This window comes from Manis pentadactyla, chromosome 2 (assembly GCF_030020395.1).
Source record: "Manis pentadactyla isolate mManPen7 chromosome 2, mManPen7.hap1, whole genome shotgun sequence".
Lineage (NCBI taxonomy): Eukaryota > Metazoa > Chordata > Mammalia > Pholidota > Manidae > Manis > Manis pentadactyla.
In genome coordinates this window covers 194,662,439-194,689,889 of record NC_080020.1, presented here as the reverse complement: position 1 = coordinate 194,689,889, position 27,451 = coordinate 194,662,439, and the positions used below count along the sequence as shown (strand labels likewise).

The 27,451-nt window shown below is 40.6% G+C and overlaps 1 protein-coding gene across 26 annotated transcripts in view; it reads right to left on the bottom strand.

Annotated features, from left to right (window-relative positions):
• NRXN1 (neurexin 1) overlaps positions 1-27,451 on the bottom strand; it is a 1,068,016-nt gene that overhangs the window by 401,060 nt on the left and 639,505 nt on the right. For 4 of the 26 annotated variants that reach the window (XM_036925916.2, XM_036925917.2, XM_036925919.2 and 1 more), the window contains exon 1: positions 15,300-15,549. The exons of the other annotated variants lie outside the window; for them this stretch is intronic. In XM_036925916.2, coding sequence (XP_036781811.1) covers positions 15,300-15,549 — 250 coding nt within the window. Of the gene's footprint in view, positions 1-15,299; positions 15,550-27,451 lie in introns of those variants that run through there. 26 annotated transcript variants of the gene reach the window in all.

Here is a 27,451-nt window from a genome sequence, read left to right as displayed (position 1 = left end):
CCAGATTAACAAAGACAAAATCTTCAAAAACTGGAAAGGGAAGTTCATCAGGACACCTACACACTCCTTTAAAACGTCCCACTGCACACCCAAATAAAAGTGCTGATTGGAGAGCAGCAGAGTATCAACACATGGAGCTCCCATATTTGCCCCAAATGTATTTTGTTGAACAACACATCACTCATAGCAATGTGCTTTATGCTGTGAAACTGACCACATGCTAGATAATTCAAAATTAGAGATTTCAGAATCCAAAATCATCTCAGATTTAAGAAGCATCAAAAATAGCACTTCTTTTTAGCAGCCCTGAATCCTGTAGTCATCTAGAAAAATATGCCATGATGACCAGATGGTGACTAATAGCCAAGACAGGCTGAGCCACTTAAACCATTACATGTACCAATGTTACTCCAACCCAGATAATCAAAGACTGTGCAGAAGTGATGTCCAAGTTACCAAATGTCACTGCCTTGTATTTTATCACATATTAAAAATCACTCCTTTATCATTAAAAGTTCTGTTTGTTCTAGTGGTTAACTTGCAGAGATATTAATAGTTTTTTGCATCAATTTAGCTTTCTGAAAAAAACAAAGATCACCAAATATGTACATGAATCTTGCTTTATGGACTTGTAAAGTCCCTAATCTTGCTTTAAAAAAAAAATGTGGGGCACATAATAGAATACATTTAAACCAGAAATCCCATAGCCAAAAGTAATAAAATATTTTGAATTTCACAATAAAAATGGTTACAGGATTCACAGAAGCTTCATGTAAAACTTAATATGTACATAACCACATATTCTGCAAGTATGGAGAAACATGCTTCTATGCTACTTCAGTTAAAATTCACAAATCCCACAGATAATAAGGTCACACAATTGACAGATGCAGCACGTTCTTACCTGACTATATACTTGGTAATTAAAAGGAACTTTGTCCAGGAGTCATCTTTTAGGCATAAAACATTTTGTTGCAATTGTTATTGATTAATATCATTACTTATCACTACCTAAGTAGAACACTTTAAATCAAATTTGAAAATGGCCCTCATTTATTAATCCATCCCTTACTTATACCTTATTACTCCCATACCTTATTACTTATTTTTCAGCTAAGTATCAAAATGTAATATTAACTAAAATTCCCTCTACTAGGATGGAAGATATAAATTTCATATCCATATTCATTTTATATTGCTAATAACTATATAAAGCAGCTGCCATTTTGGGCTAATTTTTGTTCTATGAAGAAACTTTCCTTTGCTTTTTTTGAGAAGTAAACTGGACACTGAGGATGCTGGGGCAAAATTCAGGTTGTCTAAATTTAAATGCAGTATTCTTTTCAAAACCCTGCCTCTTATCATACTGTAGTGGGAAGGCTGCAGTACTGTGGCTACTAATTAAGTGACCCTGTCAGAAAAATCGCCTCTCTAAATCTGTCTCCTTGTCAGTAGAACAGCGATCAGAAGCCCTTCCTGGATCATGATGATGACTGAACGAGGGCTCTGTGGAAATGACTTAAAATCTAGCCGTTTATACTAAGTTCTGCAAAGCTTGTGGAAATTCATTGCTATATGATTAATGCTGAAACAAACAAAAAGCTTTGCATTTGGAGAGAAAATTGAATATTTAAAAAGATATTACCAATTTTTGTGTGGAGAAATATTTTACACCCTGCACACACCAAAAGAACTGGGCAAAAAGACCAAGTAAAAGAAGGACATATTTTTCTAAGAGACACTCCTTAGGCCCTCAGTGGAGAGGCAAGTGACAGGCAAGGACCCTGAGCCTGATCCCCATCCATGGTTTCTGGGACCTAAGTAAGTGCCCTCTACCTCTGATGAGGACAACTGAATGGCATAAGGACTTAAATACAATCTTTGCAAAAATATCTCCAGTTATGGTATATTTAGAAGCTATGAGGCTCTGAGGGAAGACAAGAAGAGTACGAGGATATTAAGAGATCCTTTTCACCTAAGGAATCTTAGAACTCAAAGTTGGAAATGATCTTAGTCCGATTTAAAAACAAATAAACAGCAAGCCTATGAATGGCAAAGAAAATGAAAAAGGTACACTCAACATTATTATTGAGATCATCAACACCTCAAAAAAACCAATTGTGCCTTTCATTAAAGAGAGCACACAATGTAGTGTGAATGAGGCATTGATAGCTGCCTATGGTGATGAGCGACAGCAGAGCACCCGTGGTCTTCTCTTCCTGAACTACATTCAGGTTGCTCTATTCTCAAAGACCAGAGTTTTATTTAACCTCAGTTAATCAACTGAAAGAACTTGCCTGTTAGGTGAAACTGTGGGTGGATTAGCGCATCTACTCTCCGCTACTGAAGCACAGACTTCTGGGAAGAATAGTCTAAATGAGGAGGGAGATGAACTGGAATGCATGGATTCTACTTCCAATTCTGCTACTAATTTGTAGCCACTCTCTGCTTCCACTTCACTTAAATTATATAGAGCTTTGTTTTCACATCTGAAACATGAGATGAATATGCTACTCACACTTCAGAGCTGGAAGAGAACTAATGCTCAAAGTTGTAACTGAATTCCAGAAGCCACAGTTAATAACTGACTGAATCAGAACTAGAATTCAGTTCTCCTGATTTCAAGGTCTGTCAATTCCACTGCATGTGTTTTGTCTCTGAAATCTCTTTAATTTTTTTTAAATTGATTTTGTCATGGTAAGAACAAAGACTTAAAACAGAATAGAGGGAGGGGAGCCAAGATGGCAGTGTGAGTAGTTCAGCGGAAATCTCCTCCCAAAAACATATATATTTTTGAAAATACAACAAATACAACTATTCCTAAAAGAGACACCAGTGGATGCAGTACAACAGCCAGGCTACATCTACATCTGCGAGAACTCAGCATCACACGAAAGGGGTAAGATACAAGCCACGGCCCAGCAGGACCCGAGCATGCCCCCACCCCAGACCCCGGTGGGAAGAAAGGAGTCAGAACGGGGAGGGAGTGGAAGCCCAGAACTGCTAAACAACCAGCTCTAGAAATCCACACCAGAAGCACAGATACATGGTGCACAGGGTGCTGGAAATTAGAGAAACGGAAGAGCAAAACCTGCAAGCAGGACCCTACAACCGGGGCCCCTGAGACAAAAGAAAAGCGAGCGCTTTTCACAAGTCTTAAAGGGACAGGGACTCCACAGGTGGACGAAGTCGTCCTGATGCATTGAGCCGAGCAGGCTGGGAATCCCGGGGAACTCTAGGCAACCTAACCCCATGGGTGGCAGCACAGCTCTGAAGCCCCTCACGGTGATAAGCAGCCTGCCAGTCATTCCCCCAACTGGCGCAGACCCCGACACGCCAGCCCAGTAGTGGGAGAGCAGCAGAGTACGCCGGGGGCGGCAGTGCCAGTGGGGCCAGGAGCAGCCTGCAGCAGCGGTGGCCAAACGGCCTGGGGCCGGCCTGCATGAGCCAGCGGTGGTGGCAACAGAGCAGCCCATGCAAACCTGTGGCAGCGGCAACTGAGTGGCCTGGGAGAGGCCCACGCAAGCCCGCTGCGGCGGTGACCAAGCAGCCCAGGAGCAGCCTGCATGCATCTGTGGAGGCACCAGAGGGGTCTGAGTGTGGCCCGCGAGCACCAGCAGCAGAGGCGCCAGAGAGGCCCAGGAGGGGCCCCTGGGAGCTGGAGGCGGCAGTGGAGGAGCAATCCAGGAGCAGCCATGCCCCCAGCAGCTGCCCAGAATCTCAGCCTGGTGCACAGCTGCCCGGGCCAGACCCAAAGGCTGCTGTTGTCATACAGCTGCCCGGCAGGGGCGCCGCTTTTGCGGGAGAGCGCACCTGGCACACCTGCCACTCCCTGCAGGGCTCTGCGAATTCTCTGACGGAGACCCCGCCCACAGCAGCTTAGGGGATTAACCCAGAAGCTGCTCCAGCACTGCGGGTAACCGACACAGGCAGCAGAGAAGTGCAAGGTGACCAGCAAGCAGGAAAGGACTTTGTTCTCCCAGGTGACACATGTGCTACCTGCCTACAGCTACCTCTATCACCATGAAAAGGCAGAATAGTTTAGTCCAGTCCAAAATAGTCCAGACAACACCTGAGAGAGGGCTTGGGGAGATAGACCTAACCAATCTCCCCGAAAAAGAATTCAAAATAAAGGTTATAACCATGCTGATGGATATGCAGAGAAATATGCAAGAGCTAAAGGTGCAAGTACAGAGGGAGAATACAGAAATAAAACAATCTCTAGAAGGACTTAAGAGCAGACTGGATGAGGTGCAAGAGGCTGTTAATGGAATAGAAACCAGAGAACAGGAATGAAAGGAAGCTGACACAGAGAGAGAGAAAAGGATCTCCAGGAATGAAAGAATATTAAGAGAACTATGTGACCAATCCAAACGGAACAATATTCACATTATAGGGGTACCAGAAGAAGAGAGAGAAAAAGGGATAGAAAGTGTCTTTGAAGAAATAATTGCTGAAAACTTCCCGAAACTGGTGGGGGAGAGGGGGAGGAATAATTGCTCAGACCACGGAAGAACACAGAACTCCCAACAGAAGGAATCCAAAGAGGACAACACCAAGACACATAATAATTAAAATGGCAAAGAACAAGGACAAGGACAGAGTATAAAAGGCAGCCAGAGAGAGAGAGAAAAAGATCACCTACAAAGGAAAACCCATCAGGCTGTCATCAGACTTCTCAGCAGAAACCTTACAGGCCAGAGAGAATGGCATGATATATTTAATGCAAAGAAACAGAAGGGCCTTGAACCGAGGATACTGTACCAGCACGATTATCATTTAAATATGAAGTAGGGATTAAACAATTCCCAGACAAGCAAAAGTTGAGGGAATTTGCCTCCCACAAACCACCTCTACAGGGTATTTTAAAGGGACTACTCTAGGTGGGAGTACTCCTAAGGCTAAATAGATGTCACCAGAGAAAATAAAATCACAGCAAAGAAAGCAGACCAACCAAATACTAACTAAAGGCAAAAAGTAAAATCAACTACCAACAAAAGCAGTCAAAGGAAACACAAAAGAGCACAGAACAAAACACCCAACATATGAAGAATGGAGGAGGAGGAATAAGAAGGGAGAGAAATAAAGAATCATCATACAGTGTTTATAATAGCTCAATAAGTGAGTTAAGTTAGACAGTAAGATAGTAAAGAAACTAACATTGAACCTATGGTAACCACAACCCTAAATTCTGCAATGGCAAGTACATATCTTTCAGTAATCACCCTAAATGTAAATGGACTGAATGCACCAATCAAAAGACACAGAGTAATAGAATGGATAAAAAAGCAAGACCCATCTATATGCTGCTTACAAGAGACTCACCTCAAACCCGAAGACATGCAGAGACTAAAAGTCAAGGGATGGAAAAAGATATTTCATGCAAACACCAGTGAGAAAAAAAAGCAGGTGTTGAAGTACTAGTATCACACAAAATAGACTTCAAAACAAAGAAAGTAACAAGAGATAAAGAAGGACATTACATAATGATAAAGGGCTCAGTCCAACAAGAGGATACAACCATTATAAATATATATGCACCCAACACAGGAGCACCAGCATATGTGAAACAAATACTAATAGAATTAAAGGAGGAAATAGAATGCAATGCATTCATTATAGGAGACTTCAACACACCACTCATTCCATTGAATAGATCCACCAAACAGAAAATAAGTAAGGACACAGAGGCACTGAACAACTCACTACAACAGATGGACCTAATAGACATCTATAGAACTCTACATCCAAAAGCAACAGGATACAAATTCTTCTCAAGTGCACATGGAAGATTCTTCAGAATAGACCACATACTAGGCCACAAAAAGAGCCTCAGTAAATTCAAAAAGATTGAAATCCCACCAACCAACTTTTCAGACCACAAAGATATAAAACTAGAAATAAATTGAGCAAAGAAAGCAAAAAGGCTCGCAAACACATGGAGGCTTAACAACATACTCCTAAATAATCAATGGATCAATGACCAAATTAAAATAGAGATCAAGCACTATATGGAAACAAATGACAACAACACAAAGCCCCAACTTCTGTGGGATGTAGCGAAAGCAGTCTTAAGAGGAAAGTATATAGCAATCCAGGTATATTTAAAGAAGGAAGAACAATCCCAAATGAATAGTCTAACGTCACAATTATCGAAACTGGAAGAAGAACAAATGAGGCCTAAAGTCAGCAGAAGGAGGGACAAAATAAAGATCAGAGAAGAAATAAATAAAATTGAGAAGAATAAAACAATAGAAAAAATCAATGAAACCAGGAGCTGGTTCTTTGAGAAAATAAACAAAATAGATAAGCCTCTAGCCAGACTTATTAAGAGAAAAAGAGAATCAACAGACATCAACAGAATCAGAAACAAGAAAGGAAAATTCATGACGGACCCCACAGAAATACAAAGAATTATTAGAGAATACTATGAAAACCTACATGCTAACAAGCTGGAAAACCTAGGAGAAATGGACAACTTCCTAGAAAAATACAACCTTCCAAGACTGACTAAGGAAGAAACAGGAAATCTAAACAGACCAATTACCAGCAACAAAATTAAAGTGGTAATAAAAAACTACCCAAGAGCAAAACCCCCAGGCCAGATGGATTTACCTCAGAATTTTATCAGGCACACAGAGAAGACATAATACCCATTCTCCTTAAAGTTTTCCAAAAAATAGAAGAGGAGGGAATACTCCCAAACTCATTCTATGAAGCCAACATCACCCTAATACCAAAACCAGGCAAAGACTCCAACAAAAAAGAAAACTATAGACCAATATCCCTGATGAATGTAGATGCAAAAATACTCAACAAAATATTAGCAAACCGAATTCAAAAATACATCAAAAGGATCATACACCATGTGGGATTCATCCCAGGGATGCAAGGATGGTACAACATTCGAAAATCCATCAACATCATCCATCACATAAACAAAAAGAAGGGCAAAAACCACATGATCATCTCCACAGATGCTGAAAAAGCATTTGACAAAATTCAACATCCATTCATTATAAAAAATTCTCAACAAAATGGGTATAGAGGGCTGGTACCTCAACATAATAAAGGCCATATATGATAAACCCACAGCCACAGCCAACATCATACTGAACAGCAAGAAGCTGAAAGCTTTTCCTCTGAGATCAGGAAAAAGACAGGGATGCCCACTCTCCCCACTGTTATTCAACACAGTACTGGAGGTCCTAGCCACGGCAATTAGACAAAACAGAGAAATAAAAGGAATCCAGATTGATAAAGAAGAAGTTAAACTGTCACTATTTGCAGATGACATTTTATTGTACATAAAAACCCTAAAGACTCCACTTCAAAACTACTAGAACTAATATCAGAATTCAGCAAAGTTGTAGGATACAAAATTAACACACAGAAATCTGTGGCTTTCCTATATACTAACAATGATCTAATAGAAAGAGAAATCAGGAAAACAATTCCATTCACAATTGCATCAAAAAGAATAAAATACCAAGGAATAAACCTAACCAAGGAAGTGGAAGACCTATGCCCTGAAAACTGTAAGACACTATTAAGAGAAATTGAAGAGTACACTAACAAATGGAAACTCATCCCATGCTCTTGGCTAGGAAGAAATAATATCGTCAAAATGGCCATCCTGGACAAAGCAATATACAGATTCGATGCAATCCCTATCAAATTACCAACAGCATTCTTCAACGAACTGGAACAAATAGTTCAAAAATTCATATGTAAACACCAAAGACCCCTGAATAGCCAAAGCAATCCTGAGAAGGAAGAATAAAGTGGGGGTGATCTCACTCCCCAACTTCAAGCTCTACTACAAAGCCACAGTAATCAAGACAATTTGGTACTGTCACAGGAACAGAGCCACAGACCAGTGGAACAGAATAGAGACTCCAAACATTAACCCAAACATATATGGTCGATTAATATACAATAAAGGAGCTATGGATATACAATGGGGAAATGACAGTCTCTTTAACAGAAGGTGCTGGCAAAACTGGACAGCTACATGTAAGAGAATGAAACTGGATCACTGTCTAACCCCATATACAAAAGTAAATTCAAAATGGATCAAAGACCTGAATGTAAGTCATGAAACCATAAAACTCTTAGAAAAAAACATAGGCAAAAATCTCTTAGTCATAAGCATGAGTGACCTCTTCATGAACATATCTCCCCGGGCAAGGGAAACAAAAGCAACAATGAACAAGTTGGTCTATATCAAGCTAAAAAGTTTCTGTACAGCAAAGGACACCATCAATAGAACAAAAAGGTATCCTACAGTATGGGAGAATATATTCATAAATGACAGACCCAATAAAGGGTTGACATCCAAAATATATAAAGAGCTCACACACCTCAACAAACAAAAAGCAAATAATCCAATTAAAAATGGGCAGAGGAGCTGAATAGACAGTTCTCTAAAGAAGAAATTCAGATGGCCAACAGGCACATGAAAAGATGCTCCACATCTCTAATCATCAGAGAAATGCAAATTAAAACCACAATGAGATATCACCTCACACCAGTAAGGATCACCACCATCCAAAAGACAAAAAACAACAAATGTTGGCGAGGTTGTGGAGAAAAGGGAACCCTCCTACACTGCTGGTGGGAATGTAAATTAGTTCAACCATTGTGCAAAGAAAGCAGTATGGAGGCTCCTCAAAAAGATCCAAATAGAAATACCATTTGACCCAGAAATTCTACTTCTAGAATTTACCCTAAGAATTCAGCAGCCCAGTTTGAAAAAGACAGATGCACCCCTATGTTTATCGCAGCACTATTTACAATAGCCAAGAAATGGAAGCAACCTGTGTCCATCAGTAGATGAATGGATAAAGATGTGGTTCATATACACAATGGAATATTATTCAGCCATAAGAAGAAAACAAATCCTACCATTTGCAACAACATGGATGGAGCTAGAGGGTATTATGCTCAGTGAAATAAGCCAGGTGGAGAAAGACAAGTACCAAATGATTTCACTCATATGTGGAGTATAAGAACAAAGAAAAACTGAAGGAGAAAAACAGCAGCAGAATCACAGAACCCAAGAATGGACTAACAGTTACCAAAGGGAAAGGGAACGGGGAGGATGGGTGGGAAGGGAGGGATAAGGGCAGGGAGAAAGCAAGAGAGCTTTACAATTAGCATGTATAATGTGTGCATGGAGGGCACGGGGAGGGCCGTACAACACAGAGAAGACAAGTAGTGATTCTACAGCATCTTACTATGCTGACGGAAAGTGACTGTAATAGGGTTCGTCAGGGGGACTTGGTGAAGGGGGGAACCTAGTAAACATAATGTTGTCCGTGTAATTGTAGATTAATGATACCAAAATAAAAACAACAACAACAACAGAAAACAGGATAGACCCTCTTAACAAAATTTAAGTGCACAATGCAGTATTGTTAACTACAGGTACAATGTGGTACAGCAGATCTATAGAGCTGAATTCATCGTGTATAACTGAAACTATGCTTGTTGAGTAGCACTCCCCATTCCCCTTCTCTCCCGCTCCTGGCAACCAACATACCTCTCTCTGATTCTATGAGTTTGGCTATTTTAGGTACGTCACATGGAATAATGCAGTATTTGTCTTTCTGTGACTGCCTTATTTCACTCAGCATGATGTCCTCAAGGTTCATCTGTGTTACCACATTTTGCAGAATATCATTCTTTTTAAAGATTGGATAGTATTTCACTGTATACATACAGCACACTTTTTTTATACATCCAGTCAAAACCACAGTGATATCACCTCACACCTATTAGAATGGCTATTATTACACACACACACACACACACACACACACACACACACACACACAGAGATTTGGGCAAGGTTATGGAGAAATTAGAACCCTTGTACATGGTTGGTAGGAATGCAAAATGGTACAGCCACAATGGGAAATAGCATGAAAGTTCCACAGAAATTTAAAAATAGTATCACTGTACAATTCAGCTATCCTGATTGGGTATTTGTCCAGAATAACTGAAGTCGGGATTTTGTGGAGATACTAGCACTCTCATCTACACTGCAGTATTCTTCACAATAGCCAAGACGTGGAAACAACCTAAACGCCGTTTTTTTTTTTTTTTAGAGAAACATTTATCAGGGACCCATTATAATCTGGACACTTATCAAATGCATGGTCTCATTCATTCTTCACTGAGATGTAACCTACTGAGTTTTCATTTTATAAAATGAGAAAACAATCTCCAGTGAGAATAAGTAGCTTTGTGAATTTACACAGTGCTAAAAAGTGGCAGTGGTCAAATTTTCATATAGATATGTTTCTGAGAATTATCTTCACCAGACCAAGCTGCCTCAATTATTTATACATTAATGTAAATTTAAGTAAATGAATCCCATATCTTAAATACATTTGCAGAAAAAGCCTTATCTCTCCTTAAAAAAGAAAAGACTTTATGTTTTGTTACAGGAACTACATGCAACTTGGTGGAAAACAAGCTCTTTCTAGAACATTGATAAAAGGACAATATGAAGTGATGTAGATAAAATTTACAATATTGATGCTTTTAAACAGATCATTTCAAGTCCCAGATGACTGCTACTTATATATAAACTTTGTGATTTTGCCTTTATGCTCAGTGGCTACTTACTTTTAAAGAGAAAGTTGTGTTTGTTTAAAGATTAACTCTGTCAAATAGCTTGGATTTTTGTAACAAAATTACAAACACTTTTGATGGTCACACCTTGGATATTTTGGCTCCCTCTCTCACCTCTATTCCCTTTATTGCCTGACCTTCTATGGTACTTGGTACACAAAAGCAAAAACATGCCCATTTTACATATTCATCAAATGATCAATCTAAGAAATGAATATATTAAAGTTGCGGCAACCAAAAGTTACCTTAGAGTCTTAGACTATGTGGACCATGCTTGATTTGAAGATTCTTCCAGAAATATTAGATAGCTGTCTTGCCTGAAAAAGCATTTGTGATAAAAATTTTTGTCCAAAAAGTCAAAGAAAGAGGTGTGTGGTAGGAATGCCTAATTCAGCAGGACAGTCATAGCCAAAAATGTTCTGGGTCACACATATGAGTTCATTACCAGAAAAGCTAAATTTTTCTTCAACACAGTGGAGTCAGGTATATTGCAAAAGGTTCTGCTAACTCTCTTGGTTGCTAGACAAAAAAGCAAGAGGATCGCTCTATCAATCGGCAGCCTCCTGCCTCTGAGGAAAACTAAAGAGAAACAAAAACTTCCTCAACAGAATCAGTGAAGTGATCTGTGGGACACCAGTGAGGTGCCATCAGCCTCTCTTATAGTAGTATTCACTATTGTTGACACCTGCTGGAAGTGAAATGCTAGATCCTGGTCCGTGCAATGATTTCAACTCCAAGAGATCAACCATTGAAGCACATGGAGGACCTTCTCAGTTCAGAGTTTCAAACCCTCTGAGTTCACAGAATTGCTCTGGGCTCTGGGCCATGAAGCCCTGATTCTAACTCCTTTGTGACTAATCAGAAATTTGGCTCCATTTTTTAGTGCATCTATGGTATGCCCAGTATCCCTGCAAGGAAAATGACATTCAAAATCCCTTGAAAACCCACTATTCCTCTTGGAAGTTTAGTATGTGAAAGAAACTGCCTCAGAAAGAGAGATTATAAATTCAAGATATAATTATTATCCTTGTATAACAGCATTGGCCCACCTCAATTACAAACCTCACTTTTAAAATCAGTTAACATTCCCTTTTGGGAAAGCCCTTTTGACCTTTAATAGTATAAACTAATCATGGCAGTATAATTTCCGGAGCTCATATTTGTGAGAGGAGAATGGCTGGCAGCGGAATGCTCAGTTCTATGATGGCTTTCTCCTTCCTTTTCTCCTGAAATTATTGAGAAGCTCTAAGCTAATTTTCAAAAGTATGCAGAGGTACTTAGGAAAGCCAGGAGTAGAGATGGGAACCTGAGCATTGCACTGACATCATTCTTGCTTGGCACATATGGTACAGCGCAAAAGCAATACTAACTGAGCACACTGGTCTATTCTGAACTCTTGCTGGCTTTAGCATCCTTTATTACAAGCAGGTTTGCTTTTTCTTATTTTGAATCACACAGTTTTCCATTTATTTAACTAGGAAAATATAATTTTTCTGAGGAGGAATTTTCATCATTTGTATTTTCAAGTATATGCAAAGTAAAACGGGATCCTGCATTGTTCTCAAAACCTGCTCCTCATGTGCATTTAAAAAAAAAAATCCTCACCATAATCTCTGCAACTGGGTCAGCTTGCACAAAGATGCTCAGGGTAGCCATGAGTGCTTTCAGCACCCTGCAATCCTTGCAAGTGACACCTCATAATAGTGCAAATGAAGCATGGCATAATGAGAAAATGAAGAAGAATGAACCTGGATAGTCAGTCCAGCAGTTTTCAACACATAAAGCATAGACTCAGTTTTATTCTCTAAAATACACAGCACATGATTCTTCTTTTACACATTCAAACATACACATGCTTTCCCTATTTGGAGAAAAATGTCTTATGATTCCAAAAAAAAAAACTAATACAAACAAATGGCTAGCTCATTTGTTCATTTATATATGTGTATGTGTAATAGTCTCAAATTTTGAACCAAACTTCATTTACACCTGCCTTGATTTTCAGCTAGGAATTTATCCTATTGCCATTCACCTTTGTGCTTTCCCTTCAATCTCATCTTGGGCTCAAAGATGATTTCCTTGTGGGTCCTTTGTCTAATCATCTGAATATTCAGGGAGTTTATTGAACCAACAAATCCAACACCACCTCTTTCTTATTAGGTTTCTTTAAGCGGTCACCCTGCCTGCCCTGCTCTCAGCCCCTCTGCGCCCCCACCTCACTCATATCTCTCCATCCCCCAGCCTGAGGCTTATTTCATCCTTAATGTTCCTTGACTGTTCTCTAGCCAGAGTTAATTCCCTGTTTTTGAGGGAAGGAAGGAATGAAGTATGAAAAATTCACACTGGCTCTTTTTTTTGGCAGAGGTTGGCTATTGACAGGTAAATTTGATACTCTGGTTTAAAAAAAAAAAAAGACAGAAAGAATCTGAAAGCTTTCTCCAAAAGTGTGTGTGAAGAGAATGGCAAGTTTCAAAAACAAATTATGACCATACAATAGAACCTCCAAAGGAAAGAAAGTTATCTGAACCAAAATAATAATACCAACTGCTGCTCACATACAATTTTCTCCACTATCCTTCTACCCATTCTCTTTCTCAGTGATGGACATGCCTGATTCTTCCTTCGCATGCAGAGACTTTCACTGCATTGTGTAGGGAAAGATATGTTTGTAAAGACCAGCAGACGGCGCTGGGCTGGGGTAGGAGCCGCAGGGGTGAGGGGGGAGGAGAGCCGTCCCTGCGGCAGCGCCCCTGGAGGCTTTCTCCTCAGATCCCCAGGCGCTCTCCCCACTCAGCCATGTCAGCCCCAGAGAGTGAAGCAGAGCCACAGAAAAGACAAAATTCACATGCACAGAAATTTATTAGCCCAGCCCTTCCCAATAGGCTGTCCAACTCCCCGGCATACCCTCCTCAGGCTTTCCTGACCCACCTATGCTCTACCTGCCCCTCCTGCACCATGGCTCGCTTCCCTTTCCAGGGACTCACACAATCTGCACAAAAGGGAGGGCAGGGGGTGAGAACTGCCCCCAGGGAAAAGGAGCAACCAGCTCCTAGAATACTGTGAGCAAGTAGTGAGAGCAATAGAAGCTCTTTACTGCTTCAGCTACTCTCAGATAAGACACCCAGTTTGGGGTATCACTCTTATCTCCACCCTGGGCACTGCTCCCTGGAGAGAACCCTTGAGGGGGACCTTGGGGAAGGGATGGGAGGGATTCTGAGGACCCATACAGAGGAGTGTCTACACCAGTCCTACAGAGAAGCTGCCAAGGGGATTTGTTCCCCTTCATTTAGGTTAAGGTATCGTTTCTCATATCTAACCAGAAGCTTCCCCAGGTAGGAAGCCTGTCCCAGAGGAAAGGGGACTTTCTGGTATGACCAGCAACTGCTAGGGAGAGGGGCACAGGATCCAAAGCTGAACCAAGTCTGAAAGAGGAAGGGGCCCTGCCAGGCAAGGGGTAAAGGGAAAATAAAGAGTGTCCACAACTTTCACTCTGCTGTTTAAAGTAGCAGACTTCACACTGCAGGAATAGAAAGATGGAGTGTGGGGAAAAGACTCACAGAAACAGTTTGATGTATTATTTCTTGGCCTATCAGGGAATCTGAAATAGACACTTATCTGAAGAGGACCCTGGCCTTACATTTTCATCCACTCTGTTGCAGGAACCTACCAACCAAAGCTTTTCTCCATAATCTGCTCTTCACAAAAGAACCCCGGGTGTGTGTAGGGGAAGTGGAGGATGATGAAAATAGCTTCTAACTTCTCCTCCAGGCAGACCTCTTGGCTTAGACCAGCCAGCATGACCCACCTGGACTCTTTGGGAAGCACAGAACTCTGAGGAAGGTGGAAACAGGACCTCTTATATCCCAACAGCTTTCAGACATGATCCTCAGGGAGATATGTTTGAGTAGCCAAGCCTCACTCTGTTCCATTTAGAAAAGAACTCAGCCCAATCACCTTAGAAAAAGAAGTGCATGTATGTATGGGGTGGGAGAGAAGGGATGGTGTCCACAGGTGCCCTCCAAGCCTGGTAGGGGCTGGGCTGGCATAGGAGAGGGTGTCTTGGTTACCCCACTACCTTCTGCAATTAAGGGAAGAGGTGGGGGCAGAAGGGGTTGGCCTCCTGTTGAATGAGTCCCGGGACCAAATGCTCCACTGTCGCTGCAGTCTGGGGCACACGCTGGAGGCCTGTGAGGGCTGGAACCTCCTCCTCTCCCCGGCCAGGGAAAATGGGCAGGAGGTGGGGCAGCACACACAGCACAGACAAAAGGTTCTGCAGAGCCCTCCTCTCTCTGCGCTCAGGTCCCTCGTCTGAGCACGGCGCCCCATCTGGCCACACCGAATGACCTCTGTCTAGGAACGCCCCCTTCCCACGGGGTTCAGGGACCCGGCCAGAGAGGGTACTTTATTAGGTGCCCACGTCTCTTCCCCAGCACCCCGACAAGAAGCGCCCCTCCCCTCATCACAAACACCCGCGACGCCTTCCCCCATCCCCTCTCTATTGTCTTCAAAGAGATAAGTGGCTTCCACCAAACACACCCAAATGAACCTCCCGTTCATGCTCTCCCATTTCTCCGAGCCTTAGGGACCGAGAAACGAGAGCAGGGCTGAAAGCGGGGAGCAAGAGAGTAACCCGCGAGAACTTGGCATCGCAGACCCACCGTGTCCGCCTCGCAAGGATGCCGGTGACCTGTAGATTGCAATAGGCACTGAGTGATGCTTGCTGCTGCCATGGAAATGGTGGATGTGGTGCGCTCCCAAACTGGACGCCCCCCACGCCACTCCTAGGAGGCCGCTGAGGGTGAGCGGGACTATCCAGAGCAGGGCCAGGCGCCCCCCTGCGCCGCCGACCCCGCCGCCGCCCCCGGGCGAGCCCAGCTCGGCGCCGCACCGGAGCATCCTCTGGTACATGGCGGGGCGCCCCCCCGGGGGCCGCCGCCGCGGGAGGCAAAGTTTGGGGCGCGGGGAGGAGAGAGGACGCCGGAAAGTGGGCGGCTCAGGGTGGGCTGCGGGGCCAACCAGCTCACCGCGCCAGGGCACCCATCCTCTCCCTCCTTCGGACAGTCTTCTTGGGATCCTGGAGTCCGCCGTGCCTTGCACCCCAAAGAATCCGAAACATAGCCGAGGCGGATTGCAGCTGATGGGGGCTTGTCCGGAAAGGCAGCCCCGGGGAACAGCAAGCGCGGAGCGGGCGGCTGCTCCCAGATTTCCAGGGCTCCAGGTTCTCGAGAGATACTCCCAAAGAGTTTCGGGCGAGAGTGCGTGCCGGGGGGTGGGGAGCGGGGAAATTGCTTAAAGCTCCTCCCGGAGGGTCCTCACTTCTACATGACGGCCATCCAACGCGAATTCACTAGGTAAATCCATTCAGCATTGTGTGTGGGGACTGGGGAGGCCACTTCACCGGCCCAACCTCCTTTCAAGGGAGCAGCAGACCCCATGGAATCGAGGCGCCCCTTCCCTCCATTCAGCCCCGGCCGGCTCGCCGGATCTGGCCAGCCTCCCCCGGGCAGCGCGCGGAGCAGCGGCGCGCATCGCCTGCTCCCGAGGCAATCTCCGCGTCCGCCGCCTCCTGACACTTGCGCCCGGCGAGGGGTTCAGAGGGAGAGCGCGCCCTTAAGAAGGAAGCGGGGATCGAACCCGGGAAAGAGAGCTGAGGAAAAGCAGGAGCGACGAGTGGGGGGAAAAAAGAAAGAAAAAGAAAAAAGAAAAGAAGAAACACACACGCTGGCGAAGCAAGGGGCTCTATGCAAATCTGCAGTCTCCAAACAGCAAATCACGGAAGCTCGGATGCAATGCAGAGGACGAGCCTATGTGTAACGAGGGAGGCTGGTCTAGCTTCCCACAGAAATCGCCCTGCCTGGCCTCCCTCCTGCATTCTCCGCACATCAAAGCGACACGTGTACTGCGAGGCGGGGAACACCTAAAAAGCAGCTCTCTCTCCTCTGCCAGGTGATCCCTCCGTCTGAATTACAACGGCAAAGGCACTCTTCCCCTACCCCTATGGTTTAGATGTAACCAGTGTCTTGAGAGCTCTTAAAAGGGAAAGAATTCAGCTCTTCTTATTGGGCCAAACTTGTTCTGCCAGGTGTTCAAACCCAATGTGCTAAATATGGCTTGACACCATCTACTCAAGCGCCAGTTTTGATGATCTGTTAATTACACATATTACTCATAACAAAGAGTCCTCGTTCTCACTATAATATCATATCTCATATAAGGCAGTGGACATTCAGGGAACCAAAATACACAAGGAGGAAAAAAGACAAGTGAATTTGGCAGCTGAGGAAGAAACAGGAAAAGGAAGAATGAAAGAGAAAGGAGGGGAAAGGAGACAGGTAGCACAGAGGAAGAAGGCAGAGAGGCACTGTATGAATGAGGTTGCCTGTACTGCAAAGATTTCAGTAAGAACCCCCAACACCTCTATAGAAGCCCAGCTGTGATTATCTTTTTATTATTATTATTATTATTATTAAAGTATCATTGATACACAATCTTGTGATGGTTTCACACAAACACCACAGTGGTTTCAACATTCACCCACATTATCAAGTCCTCACCCCCTCTTTGTGTGATGATCTTTTATAAGGGTGGAATTCTGCTTTTCTCTCATCCTGTCTTATAAGCAAAATAGCATTAGGAAACAAAAATTCCTAAATCTAGTACCCCCAAGGAAAAGAGGCTATTCATTATATTCTGTTGGTGAAACGCAGCATCTTTAACTGAAAGCTGTGTGTCCTCGAAGCACAACCAGCAAAGCCAGCATGCGCCAGGAGTAAAAACCAAGGGTGGCATGTCGACTTGGCAAGGAGAACCACAGTCAATGGAGGCTAGCAGGTAGGATTTGGGACTGTGATTGAAACACTCCCTTGGTTTCCAAAAGATGATTTAAGAAAAGCAATGACATGTCTAGTGGTGGGGCATTTTTTTGTCTTTATTCCTACTTAAAGACAAAGGAAAACAACTCTGAATAGGCACTACTTTTCACAGGCTCCTCCCTGTTTATATAATCCCTTATACAAATACAAAGTCACTTATTTAAAAAAATAAGTAATTCTAGGAGGATTTGATTCAAATCAGCCACTCATTCAAGTGCCATGTAGATTTGTAAGTTGCTTCCTTGTTCATTCAAAGAGGCAACCCTGAGACTCTAATGTTCCCCATGCAACCAGAGTCCAGAGGCCACTAAATCAAATCTGTAGCAATTCAACATCTCACATTCCTGTTATTAAAAGTGTTTGTGATTCTAAAAAGATAATTCTTCAGGAGTGTGTGAATTGAAACAGCTTAGCCATGCTAGAGAAGGAACTTAAATATGCCATGTCTCCCAACATCCCCCAGCTGCTCAAAGACCAAGAGATCCCAAATCCAGCACCTTCCACTGTGTACTGTTCCCACCCATATCTCCAGATCATCTCTTCATTTTATTACTTTTTAGCACATACATTTTAATTTATTAGTCAAAGGTTGTGAATATTCATTTTTAAACCATCAAGTAAGCTTTAAAAGAAAAAGAAGAAAATCATCCTTACAGTATGGCTTTAGAACTCTAGGTTCCTCTTCTGAATTTGATATTTCATAGTGTTTGTATGAGAAGAACACTGGATTAGGAGGTAGGAAACCTGTGCTGCATTCCTGGCACTGCCATTCACTGGTTCTGTCCCATTAGTTACTTAGCCTCTCTCTCCCTGAGGCGCTGTAGCTTCCTTTATAAAATAGTCATGTTCCTATCTTCCCTAACAATCCCACAGGGCAGGAAGGATATAATGCAATATTTAATATGAGAGTGCTTTAAAATATATCAAACACTCCCCACAATTAAGGGGCTATGTCTCTCCCCCCATATAGGTCTAATATATTCAAGCTGATAAGCCTGCACAATTCATTCAGTTCTCTTCAATCTACAGGAAATGAAGAGCATCATGTTGTTCTCCAATAGCCTCATAAACGGTCTTGATCTGTCCTTCCCTCCCGGTCTAGATGGTAGATTCTTGAAGGAGAGAGGAGTCAAAACTTCATCTGTACTCCCTCTAGTGCCCAGCTTATGCAAAACATTAGTTGGTCTCATTAAATTCTCATTATTCACAGTAGTATGGTCTCTAAGTCACTATGAACACTGAATTGGGGAGCAGTGAACATTTGCTCTGGGGGGGTGGAGGTTCCCGAAAGTCTCTGGTCACAACATTTTCATCAAATTATCAATGTATATATCTTTGTCTTACATGTTTTTTCTTTTTAAAGATACCTCATTTAACATATATTGTTAATTCATTAACATTGAACTCATTGCCAACAGTACTATAATTCAAGCCTGAATGACCTCATCTAACATGCCTATTTTCTCCATAGGGCACACCACAGCTTTCTTGTGCGTACACACCTTAGCACTTAAAAACTATACTTAGGGGCCATTTTAAACAGCAAAATTACCAATACAAAACCCCAAAATGTGAAAAACGTGGCACTAAGTGGACCACAAAAAAGGATACTTGTTTATAGTATGAGAACTGAAGCAGAAAGGTAGGATGTTGCCTTGTCTGACCACAGCTGGGTACATGGGTGTCGGGGTCTCAAACTTTTTGTCATACTGTGCATGTCTGTTAATGACCATCATAGTGCCAAGGGTATTGATTTGGGGTTACATTTAGTGAGGATGTGAATTCATAGCCATGAATAAGGAGAATTGACTGTGTATGTTATCCTCCTGATTAATAAGGAAGGATGTGGCTGGGACTTTGGTGGCTGATTTGAATAAATTAAAGCCATAATAATAGAGTAAGTGTAGATTCTGATGATCCTTCCCAAGAGCATTCAACGAAGAAGAGGCTCCCCTGCCTGTCTTACATTATTTCAGGTTTTGAGAGATAAAGTTCAGATTAGGAAAAGAATAGCCCAGAAATCTCAGTTTTACAGGAATCTCAGGAGCTAAGGAGGACATATTTATGGCTGCCTGAAAGAAGAAATTGTAGCTGTTGTGTTTCAGGCAGATGTCTAGGGCATCTTTGCAATACCTAGGAGGTTCTGAGGTGGATTCTGTAATACTCAAGCTGCAATATTTGTTATAAATGGTTGTAATTTGGTAGAACTGGGAACAATCCACTGTCCACAGAATGGAGAGCAGTCTTGTGAGCAACCTTATGCTTAATCCGGATGAAGTAGATAAAGCTTGTGCTTACTATTTATGCCTCTTCAGCTTGTCAGTCCTTGTGTTGGAACTGCATTATCTAGAGGAAACTGAGGCCGCCTCTGATGAATTGCTCTTATGTGAGTGAAGTATTGTTTAGAGGAGACATGGTGCTCAGCTGCCTGTAACTTACTCTTAAATATTTCAGCATAGACAGCGTGATACAAATGTGGATTAGTGTTATTCTGTATCCCAGGAGAGTCAGTTGCCCTCATCAGGAATTTATGCTCTGATATCTCAGCCAGAATTACAGAAGCCAGAGGTGGCTGCTAGAAGCCTTGAGCTATCATCATCTCCAATCATGATGTGGCTTTGCTCAGTAATTTTAACATACGTTGGAAATAGGTTATTATTGGTGAAATAAATAGCTTGTCAATTGGTATAATGGAAGTTTGGAATGCATTCTCTGTGGTGAAATCATTAAAATTTAAGATGTATAGATTGGCCAAAATATTTACAGACATGCTTCTATTTGAATAGAGTATGTGAATCTTAAAAGCCTTTCACCCTTTACTGTAAGGAATGGTGCCATAAAAACAGTAGTAATAAATACCACATTTGTAACTGGCACAACTCAGAGATGTAAATGTATTAGTTCATTAATATCACAAAAGCATATGAGGTGGGTGCTGCCTTGACCCTGAACAGACCTTATTCACCTAATTCTGACAGAAGTTGAGCCGGATGCCACCACTGAAAGCCTGCTGTATTTGCAAAAGCTTTTTGGCAAGATATTTGTCAGGTACCCAGAAGAGCCAAGAACTGGAACTTCATTAAGCTTCCAGAACAGGCCATAAGATTTTGCGCCTACTTATTAATAAATCTCTTTTTCTGTAACAGAATTTGGTCTCCACGGTACATTTGCTATAACCTGTATGTGTGGGAACTCTTGGAAGAGAGGCTAACCCTCACCTGCGTCTAACCACCGCTGAGTACTGAGACCTACCAAAAGAACCTAATAGCTGCGTATTAACATTGGCTTCCGCTCATTCCCAGCTGACGCTTTATAATGAGCAACACGGCAGGCAGCCTAAGCCGGACAACAGTGTTCAGAAATGGGCGATAGGTTTGCAAGCTGAGGGGAAATAACACAGGAAACGGAAGGAGAGAGAAGAGTGAGTGGAAAAGGGAATGTGGCGAGAAACGGAAAAGGACAGGTCATTTCAAATTATTTTTTCATTTTCTAAAAATGAACCCTTCTGTCTCAAGGCACAGGATGACTGTCAGGCAGACACTTGCAACCTTTTCGTGTTTTTCTTAAACCTAATTGGAAATTCTTACGGCTCAGTATTAAGCTTTTTAAATAGAAAAGTAGACACTAAAAGCAGGAGAGGGGAAGTATATTAAAACCCACAGGCAGCAGCAATCTTTTAAAAATTAAAAATGAGGAGAATGTCAGGTTTGTATTTTACATTTCTACCGATGTCAGCCCAGAGAAAAGGCAAGCACCCCACAGAGCCACCTACCTGCGTTTCTGAGTTGGGACTGAGAATAAAGAGGGAGAGACCTAGAAGAGGAGTCATTTGTGAAGCTGTAAAGATAAACCTCTGATCCTACCTTTCTGGGTTACTGCAGGTCCCTAAGGGTCTTCTGAGAGAAGATTGGAATAGAAGAGTAAGAACACTGAGAATGATACAAAACAAAACAAAAACAACATAAATAAGTAAACAAAAGAAAACAAGAAAAGAAATGCCACAGCTAAAAAAAAATTTCTGGAGCTTTTGTAGTGCAGTCACTTTATTATTCAGATGATAAACTTCAGGCCCACAGTAATACTGTTACCAAAAAGTCAAGCTTATTTATAAAGTGTTTACTTATCTGGAAGCACGGCTTTCATCCCCAGCCACCCATAATCATGTCAGAGACACAGATTGGTGAATTCAGTCAATGAGGCTGTTTCCTAGAACCTCCATACGAAGAATAAGGGGCAGTAGTGGGAACCCATTATGTGCCAACATGATAACCAACACATTCAAATTAAACTAAAGCCTAGATGCTCAGTTTGATTTGCCAAACACACGTGTTATTTACTCAAAAAAAGGTTAGTTGTGTTTAGGACCTAAGCACTTTATGATCCCCATTTTTCCCTTGTCCTATTTAAGAAAAAATTTCATTTATAACATCCTACATGAAATCTGTTGCCTTAACACTAAGGCAGAGTTATAGAAAATTTCACTATAACTGCATCTTTAGTGTTCTGAGCATTGCTTGAGCACCAACAAAATATGCCATTTTTTCAATCATCTTCATCTTATATTGTTCATATAGTTATTTCAACCAACTTGTGTTGTTGACAGACCTTTTTCATAGGTCCATACTATTTGATTTGACTGTGTTCAGAATGCAATGGGAGAACATGCAACTACATGACAGACTGCGGGTTTGAATTTGAGTCCATCATTATTCATGTGGCATTGGGTTTAATGGATCTTTGTCCCAGTTTCCTCACCTATAAAATGATTATAATTCCATGTGTAAGGAATTGAAACATTTTGTAAATGTATTAAGCACTAAAAATATAAGTTATTGTCATTTATTCATATGTGCATTTTAGGTGCTAAAGACATAATGATAGTAAGCTATAATGTGATGTTTAATTGAGTTCTATTTCAAACTCTCTTTCACTCTGTCCATAGTCCAGTTCAGCCATCTCCACAGTAATTCTTAGTTCAGTCTCTGTTTCTCCAATCTGTGGTGCTCAAACTCTAGTGTGCCTGAGAATCACTAGAAGGGCTTGTTAATCACTGATTGCTTTGCTTTTAAATCCCTTGTTCTGTAAAGGGGCCTGATACTTTGCATTTTTAACAAGTTCCCAGGTAATGCTCATACCGCTGGCTCAGGGGAACCGGATTTTCAGAACCACTGCTCTGTTTGAATGCCAAAGTCTTTTATTAACCAACACAAGAACTTTCTGATTAAGCTCTTTAACCAGGAACCTCGCCTCCTTAGTAGTGTACTCTTAACAAAGATTATAGTACTGTTCGCAGATCTCTTCTTTAAAGCATTCTTTAAAGAATCTCATACCATGTAACTATAAATTCTTTTTATTCTTCTTAGAAAAACTATTTTATCTTCTTTTCCATCCTCTGTATTTGAAGTCAGGTTAGCCTGGCCCAGTGGCTAGAGGCAGGAACGTAGGTGCTATACAGGGTTCAGTTCTGCCTTTACTAATTTAGCCATGTGGTCTCATGCAGGTTACTAAAGCTCAGTTTTCTCATCTGTAAAAGGAGTTGACAATTGTAGGTTTATTGTGAGGATTAAATGAGCCAACAGATGTAAAACAGAATACTGTCTGGTGCATAGTATATATGTATCAGCATGCATGCATTCATTCATTCATTTATATTGACTTCTTTATTGTATGGGTTATTCCTTCCTCTCCTTGAATGGCATGGATAAAATTAATCAGAATTGATAAGACTGCTTATTTCCATATTAAACCTAATACTGGCCATCCAAATAGTCACCATAAAAAATAAGCAAACAAAAAACTAACTAAAATACAAAAAAACAAAAAAAAAGTGAGAAGCCCCTTTCAGGTCCTGGCATATCAGGCCTCAAGTTTGACCAGCACCAACTATAAGAAAGATCAATGACAAAAAGCAACAACCTGGGATAAGTCTGTATATATTACCAGCATAATCTGTCATACCTGTCCATCACTGCAGACAAAAAAAACATGGGATTGTTGAGAATGGATCTAGAGTTGGAAGAACAACTATAAGAAAAGTTAGGGTGATATAAAAACTGGGAAATAATTTTCAAATTCCCTAGTAAATACAGATATTCAGGTCCAGAACCAGGCATCATTCACATACCATGAGCTGAATTTCCTGAATGCTCAAGCCCTTATTGCATAAATCAATTTGATCTATCTTTATGAATGTATGTTTGGAGCACATACCACCATTGAATGTAGTAAAAGGAATTTAATCATGCAATTTGAATGGAATCTCTAAATAGGTTTATCTGGGATCTATAATCTAATCCCCATTCAATTCAGAACAAATACATTAGATTACACATTCTATCAGAGTGAATTTCGATGTCAGTACTATAGTTAAGTTAGTGTGACTATCCTACTACAAAGATCTGTTTTCCAGGTAAAGTCCAAGTGCTTTGCATGGCAGAGTAAACCCTTCAAAATTTGCCTCCATACCTCTATCATTTTACCTTTACTGTACCTTTTGCCACTTCCTGCACACACTAGGATCCAGACCCATGAACTTCTCTCTTCCCCTTACACACTAAATGCTTTTTTCTCTTCTTTGCCATTGCCCATGCTCTTCTCTCTGTAAAAATGATCTTTTCTCCTTCCTCCGTGTCTTAATACCCCACTCATTCTTTACCAAACTTTACTTTGTTGGAAATTTTTCTGAACTCGGCCATTATTTCCTACTTTCTCAGGTATAGACTATCACAAATACCGAATGAACACACAAAGAAACAAACACCACAGGACATGTAATAGTGCATTCACATTATTATTGTGCTGAATATGGCACAGTCTGAAATAACCAAAACCAAAAGACAAAGGAAACACTTTCTCTCCAATTTATCCTTGCAGGCTTTTTGTTAGATTTTGTTGTTGCCTAAAATACATGAGCAATTTATGCCAAACTTTTATTTGAATGCCAAATAAATTGGTTGTGAAGAATAAGGGAATTCACTGTCATATTTTCCTATTTATGTTATAAACAGATGCCTTTCTTTCCCATAGTATGTTAAAGGAAAAAAAAAAAATCACCAAGCAAAGATGCTTGCTGCTAGGTTGAGTTGCAGAGCAAACATTTATAGCCAACTTATAAATCCTTGAAAATAGGGTTTTATAATAGAAATACTGGCACCATTTTAACCATAACCATTCAAATAATATCACTACAGCAGAATTTATAATCTAATATACTGGATCTTGGGTGGATGGGAGATTAAGCTATAGGTGTCACAAACACACTGGCTCAATTCAAACTGCATGATTATTCCACATAGTTCAAATCTCTTAGACTATTTATTTCAAAATGAGTATTATATTCTCCCAAACATTTATTCTTAAAAGACAGATACTGTGTTTTGATACTCGAATAAGAAATCTATGACCTCTGGGTATTTTGGAAAATCATTTATCAGTTTTTTTTTTAACTGTCTTCTTTTTCCTTCATGAAAGAATTACTTTTCTCAGATTTTCTCTGTTCTACTGCTGAGATGATTCCCCCAGAGAACTGTGTGTTTATCTTGACAGGTGTTAGTAGATCCATAGACCTCTGTGGAATTGTCCCTAGTTGCATTGAGATACAGTAGAAAACATTACTTCTGCAAACTAATGAACTTACCTTACCGCGTTCAAAACAAAATAAACCACACAGCAAGTGGAATTAATCTACTAATGGCTTCCTAATGAAGCTTTCATTAGGCATATGCTGTGGTCTTCAAAATTTAACACTTGATAGGTATTAAAGCATATCTGATGATTTTTTAAATGCATACCTGATGGTTGCCTTGTATGTTATTTTCAAATGAACTAGCTTATTCTCAGATTGCTTTAGGCACCTAATCAGAGATACAAGAAACATTTCTAGACTTTAGGGAATATTTTATATCCACATGGAGAGAAGAAATAAATATCTCATCCACCATTACCCTTAAATAATTAAAAATGAATTTGCTGTTTTAATTTTTAAGGATGGCAAAAGATTTTAATTTTCTGTGCAATGCAAAATTTCACTCATTAACAAGATTTAGGAGCCAGACATTGAGAATGGAACAGCTTTATTCCAATGCACAGTGGTTTGCTTTAAAACAAAACACCTTCCTTATATAGCAAACACCAGCTTAAACTGTGGTAAAAACTGGATACTGTAACAGCCAATGGAAGACCATCTGCAAACACCATCAGTATCCCTTCATATTGGAAATGTTTTGATTTGTCTTTTGTCATAGAAAAATTTCAAAGTATCCAGCAGAAAAACCTACCGACATCAGAAAATCATCAGTTTTGGAGCATGTGCTTGCCCATTCCACCTAACATTTGCAGTAGAATAAAAAAGAAGAGCCACAAATAAATCACATCTTCATTGCTACACCATGCCAAAGTATTAATTTCTCATTTCAGGTACCCATGTAATTATCTCCTGCTCTGGGATAATCACAGGTAATCCCACTGAGACTTGAAAACCTTACCAGTCATGTATTTTACTATTATTATTTAAATTTCCTCTTTTCAACTATTATTTACAGCCAAGCATTCCAGAGGCATGAAAACGGACATGGTAAAAGAAGAGTAAAGGTTGGTCTTTTCTCCTTCAGCAGTAGCAGCCAGAACAGTATGAAAGCAATGGATCATGAAGAAAAGCAATTTCCTACTTGAGGGATTAGACAATACCCTCTTTTGTACTGTTAAAGTTTTAGTTATTTTTTTGAGCAATACTGATTTTTTTTATTTACATAAACAGTCTCTAGAGAAATTTCAAGAGACCACCAAGCATATACCCCACCAGCCAATCAATAGGAGAGACTTTTTATTTAAAGCAACTCTCTTGTATATATTGTACTGCTGTAAGCAAGCCTTTACCCAGCATGAAAAATAAATAAATAAATAAATAAACAAAAAATAAGACCTAAACCTCTTCACAAGCTAATAATCTTTAGTTTAACAAGGAAGAATTTGAACTGACATATAAGGGTTTTTTTTCTCTTTTATTAAGAAAAAATACAGGTGATTTTGTTTTGAGGCAGCTCACACTTGCTAACATTAGAAAACTGAAAACTATGTAAATTTTAGCAAATGCTTGCTTTACCTTTTGTTCAGGAGCATAGTAACCACTGCCATCAGTCAGTATCACATTAAGATTTGAGAAAATTTGCAGTGTAAAACTGCTCTGTAATATTATGTGAAAATTCTAATCAATTTAAAAGGCATTTACATTCAAGGAGGTGTAATTCATGCTCTTAAATATAAAGGCAAATAACAGTTACATGTATAAAATGAAGGGAAAGAAAATCATGAACGTGTTTTCACAGCCCATTTTTTAAAACTTTTTTTGCTTATATTAGGTATGTTTAAGGGAACTGCACATTTTCTATGTTGAAAACAATCATGTCATATAATTAAGAACAAAAAGTTTCATAGCTAATAGGGTTGTGACAAAGCCTCATAATTTATTTCAACTTATTCCTCAGTTGTCCGTTCTCTTCTGTCTTGAATCCTACCCTTCAAACTGTTACCAGATATCTGAGATGCAGTGGTTGTTGGTAGATTGATAAATAAATAAATAAACAAAAAACAAACAAAAAAATAAGACCTAAACCTCTACACAAGCTAATAATCTTTGGCTTAACAAGGAAGAATTTGAACTGACATATAAGGGTTTTTTTAACCTTTATATGGTCTAGCTTTTGGTTTTTTTTCTAGTTTGTCAAAATAGTAACGCTATTAAAGCATTTTTACTAGTCAATAAAGACAGTAGGAGCAAGAAAACAAGTATACTACCATAGCAGATATTTCCAGTTTTATGCATAACTGGAATAATATTTCCAAGATTTGGTGGAATGATCTATTGTAAAATCCAGGAAATTATTTGTGAAAATTAAAGGGAATAAGAAACTATGCATAGAAACTGAATTAGAAGAGTTATG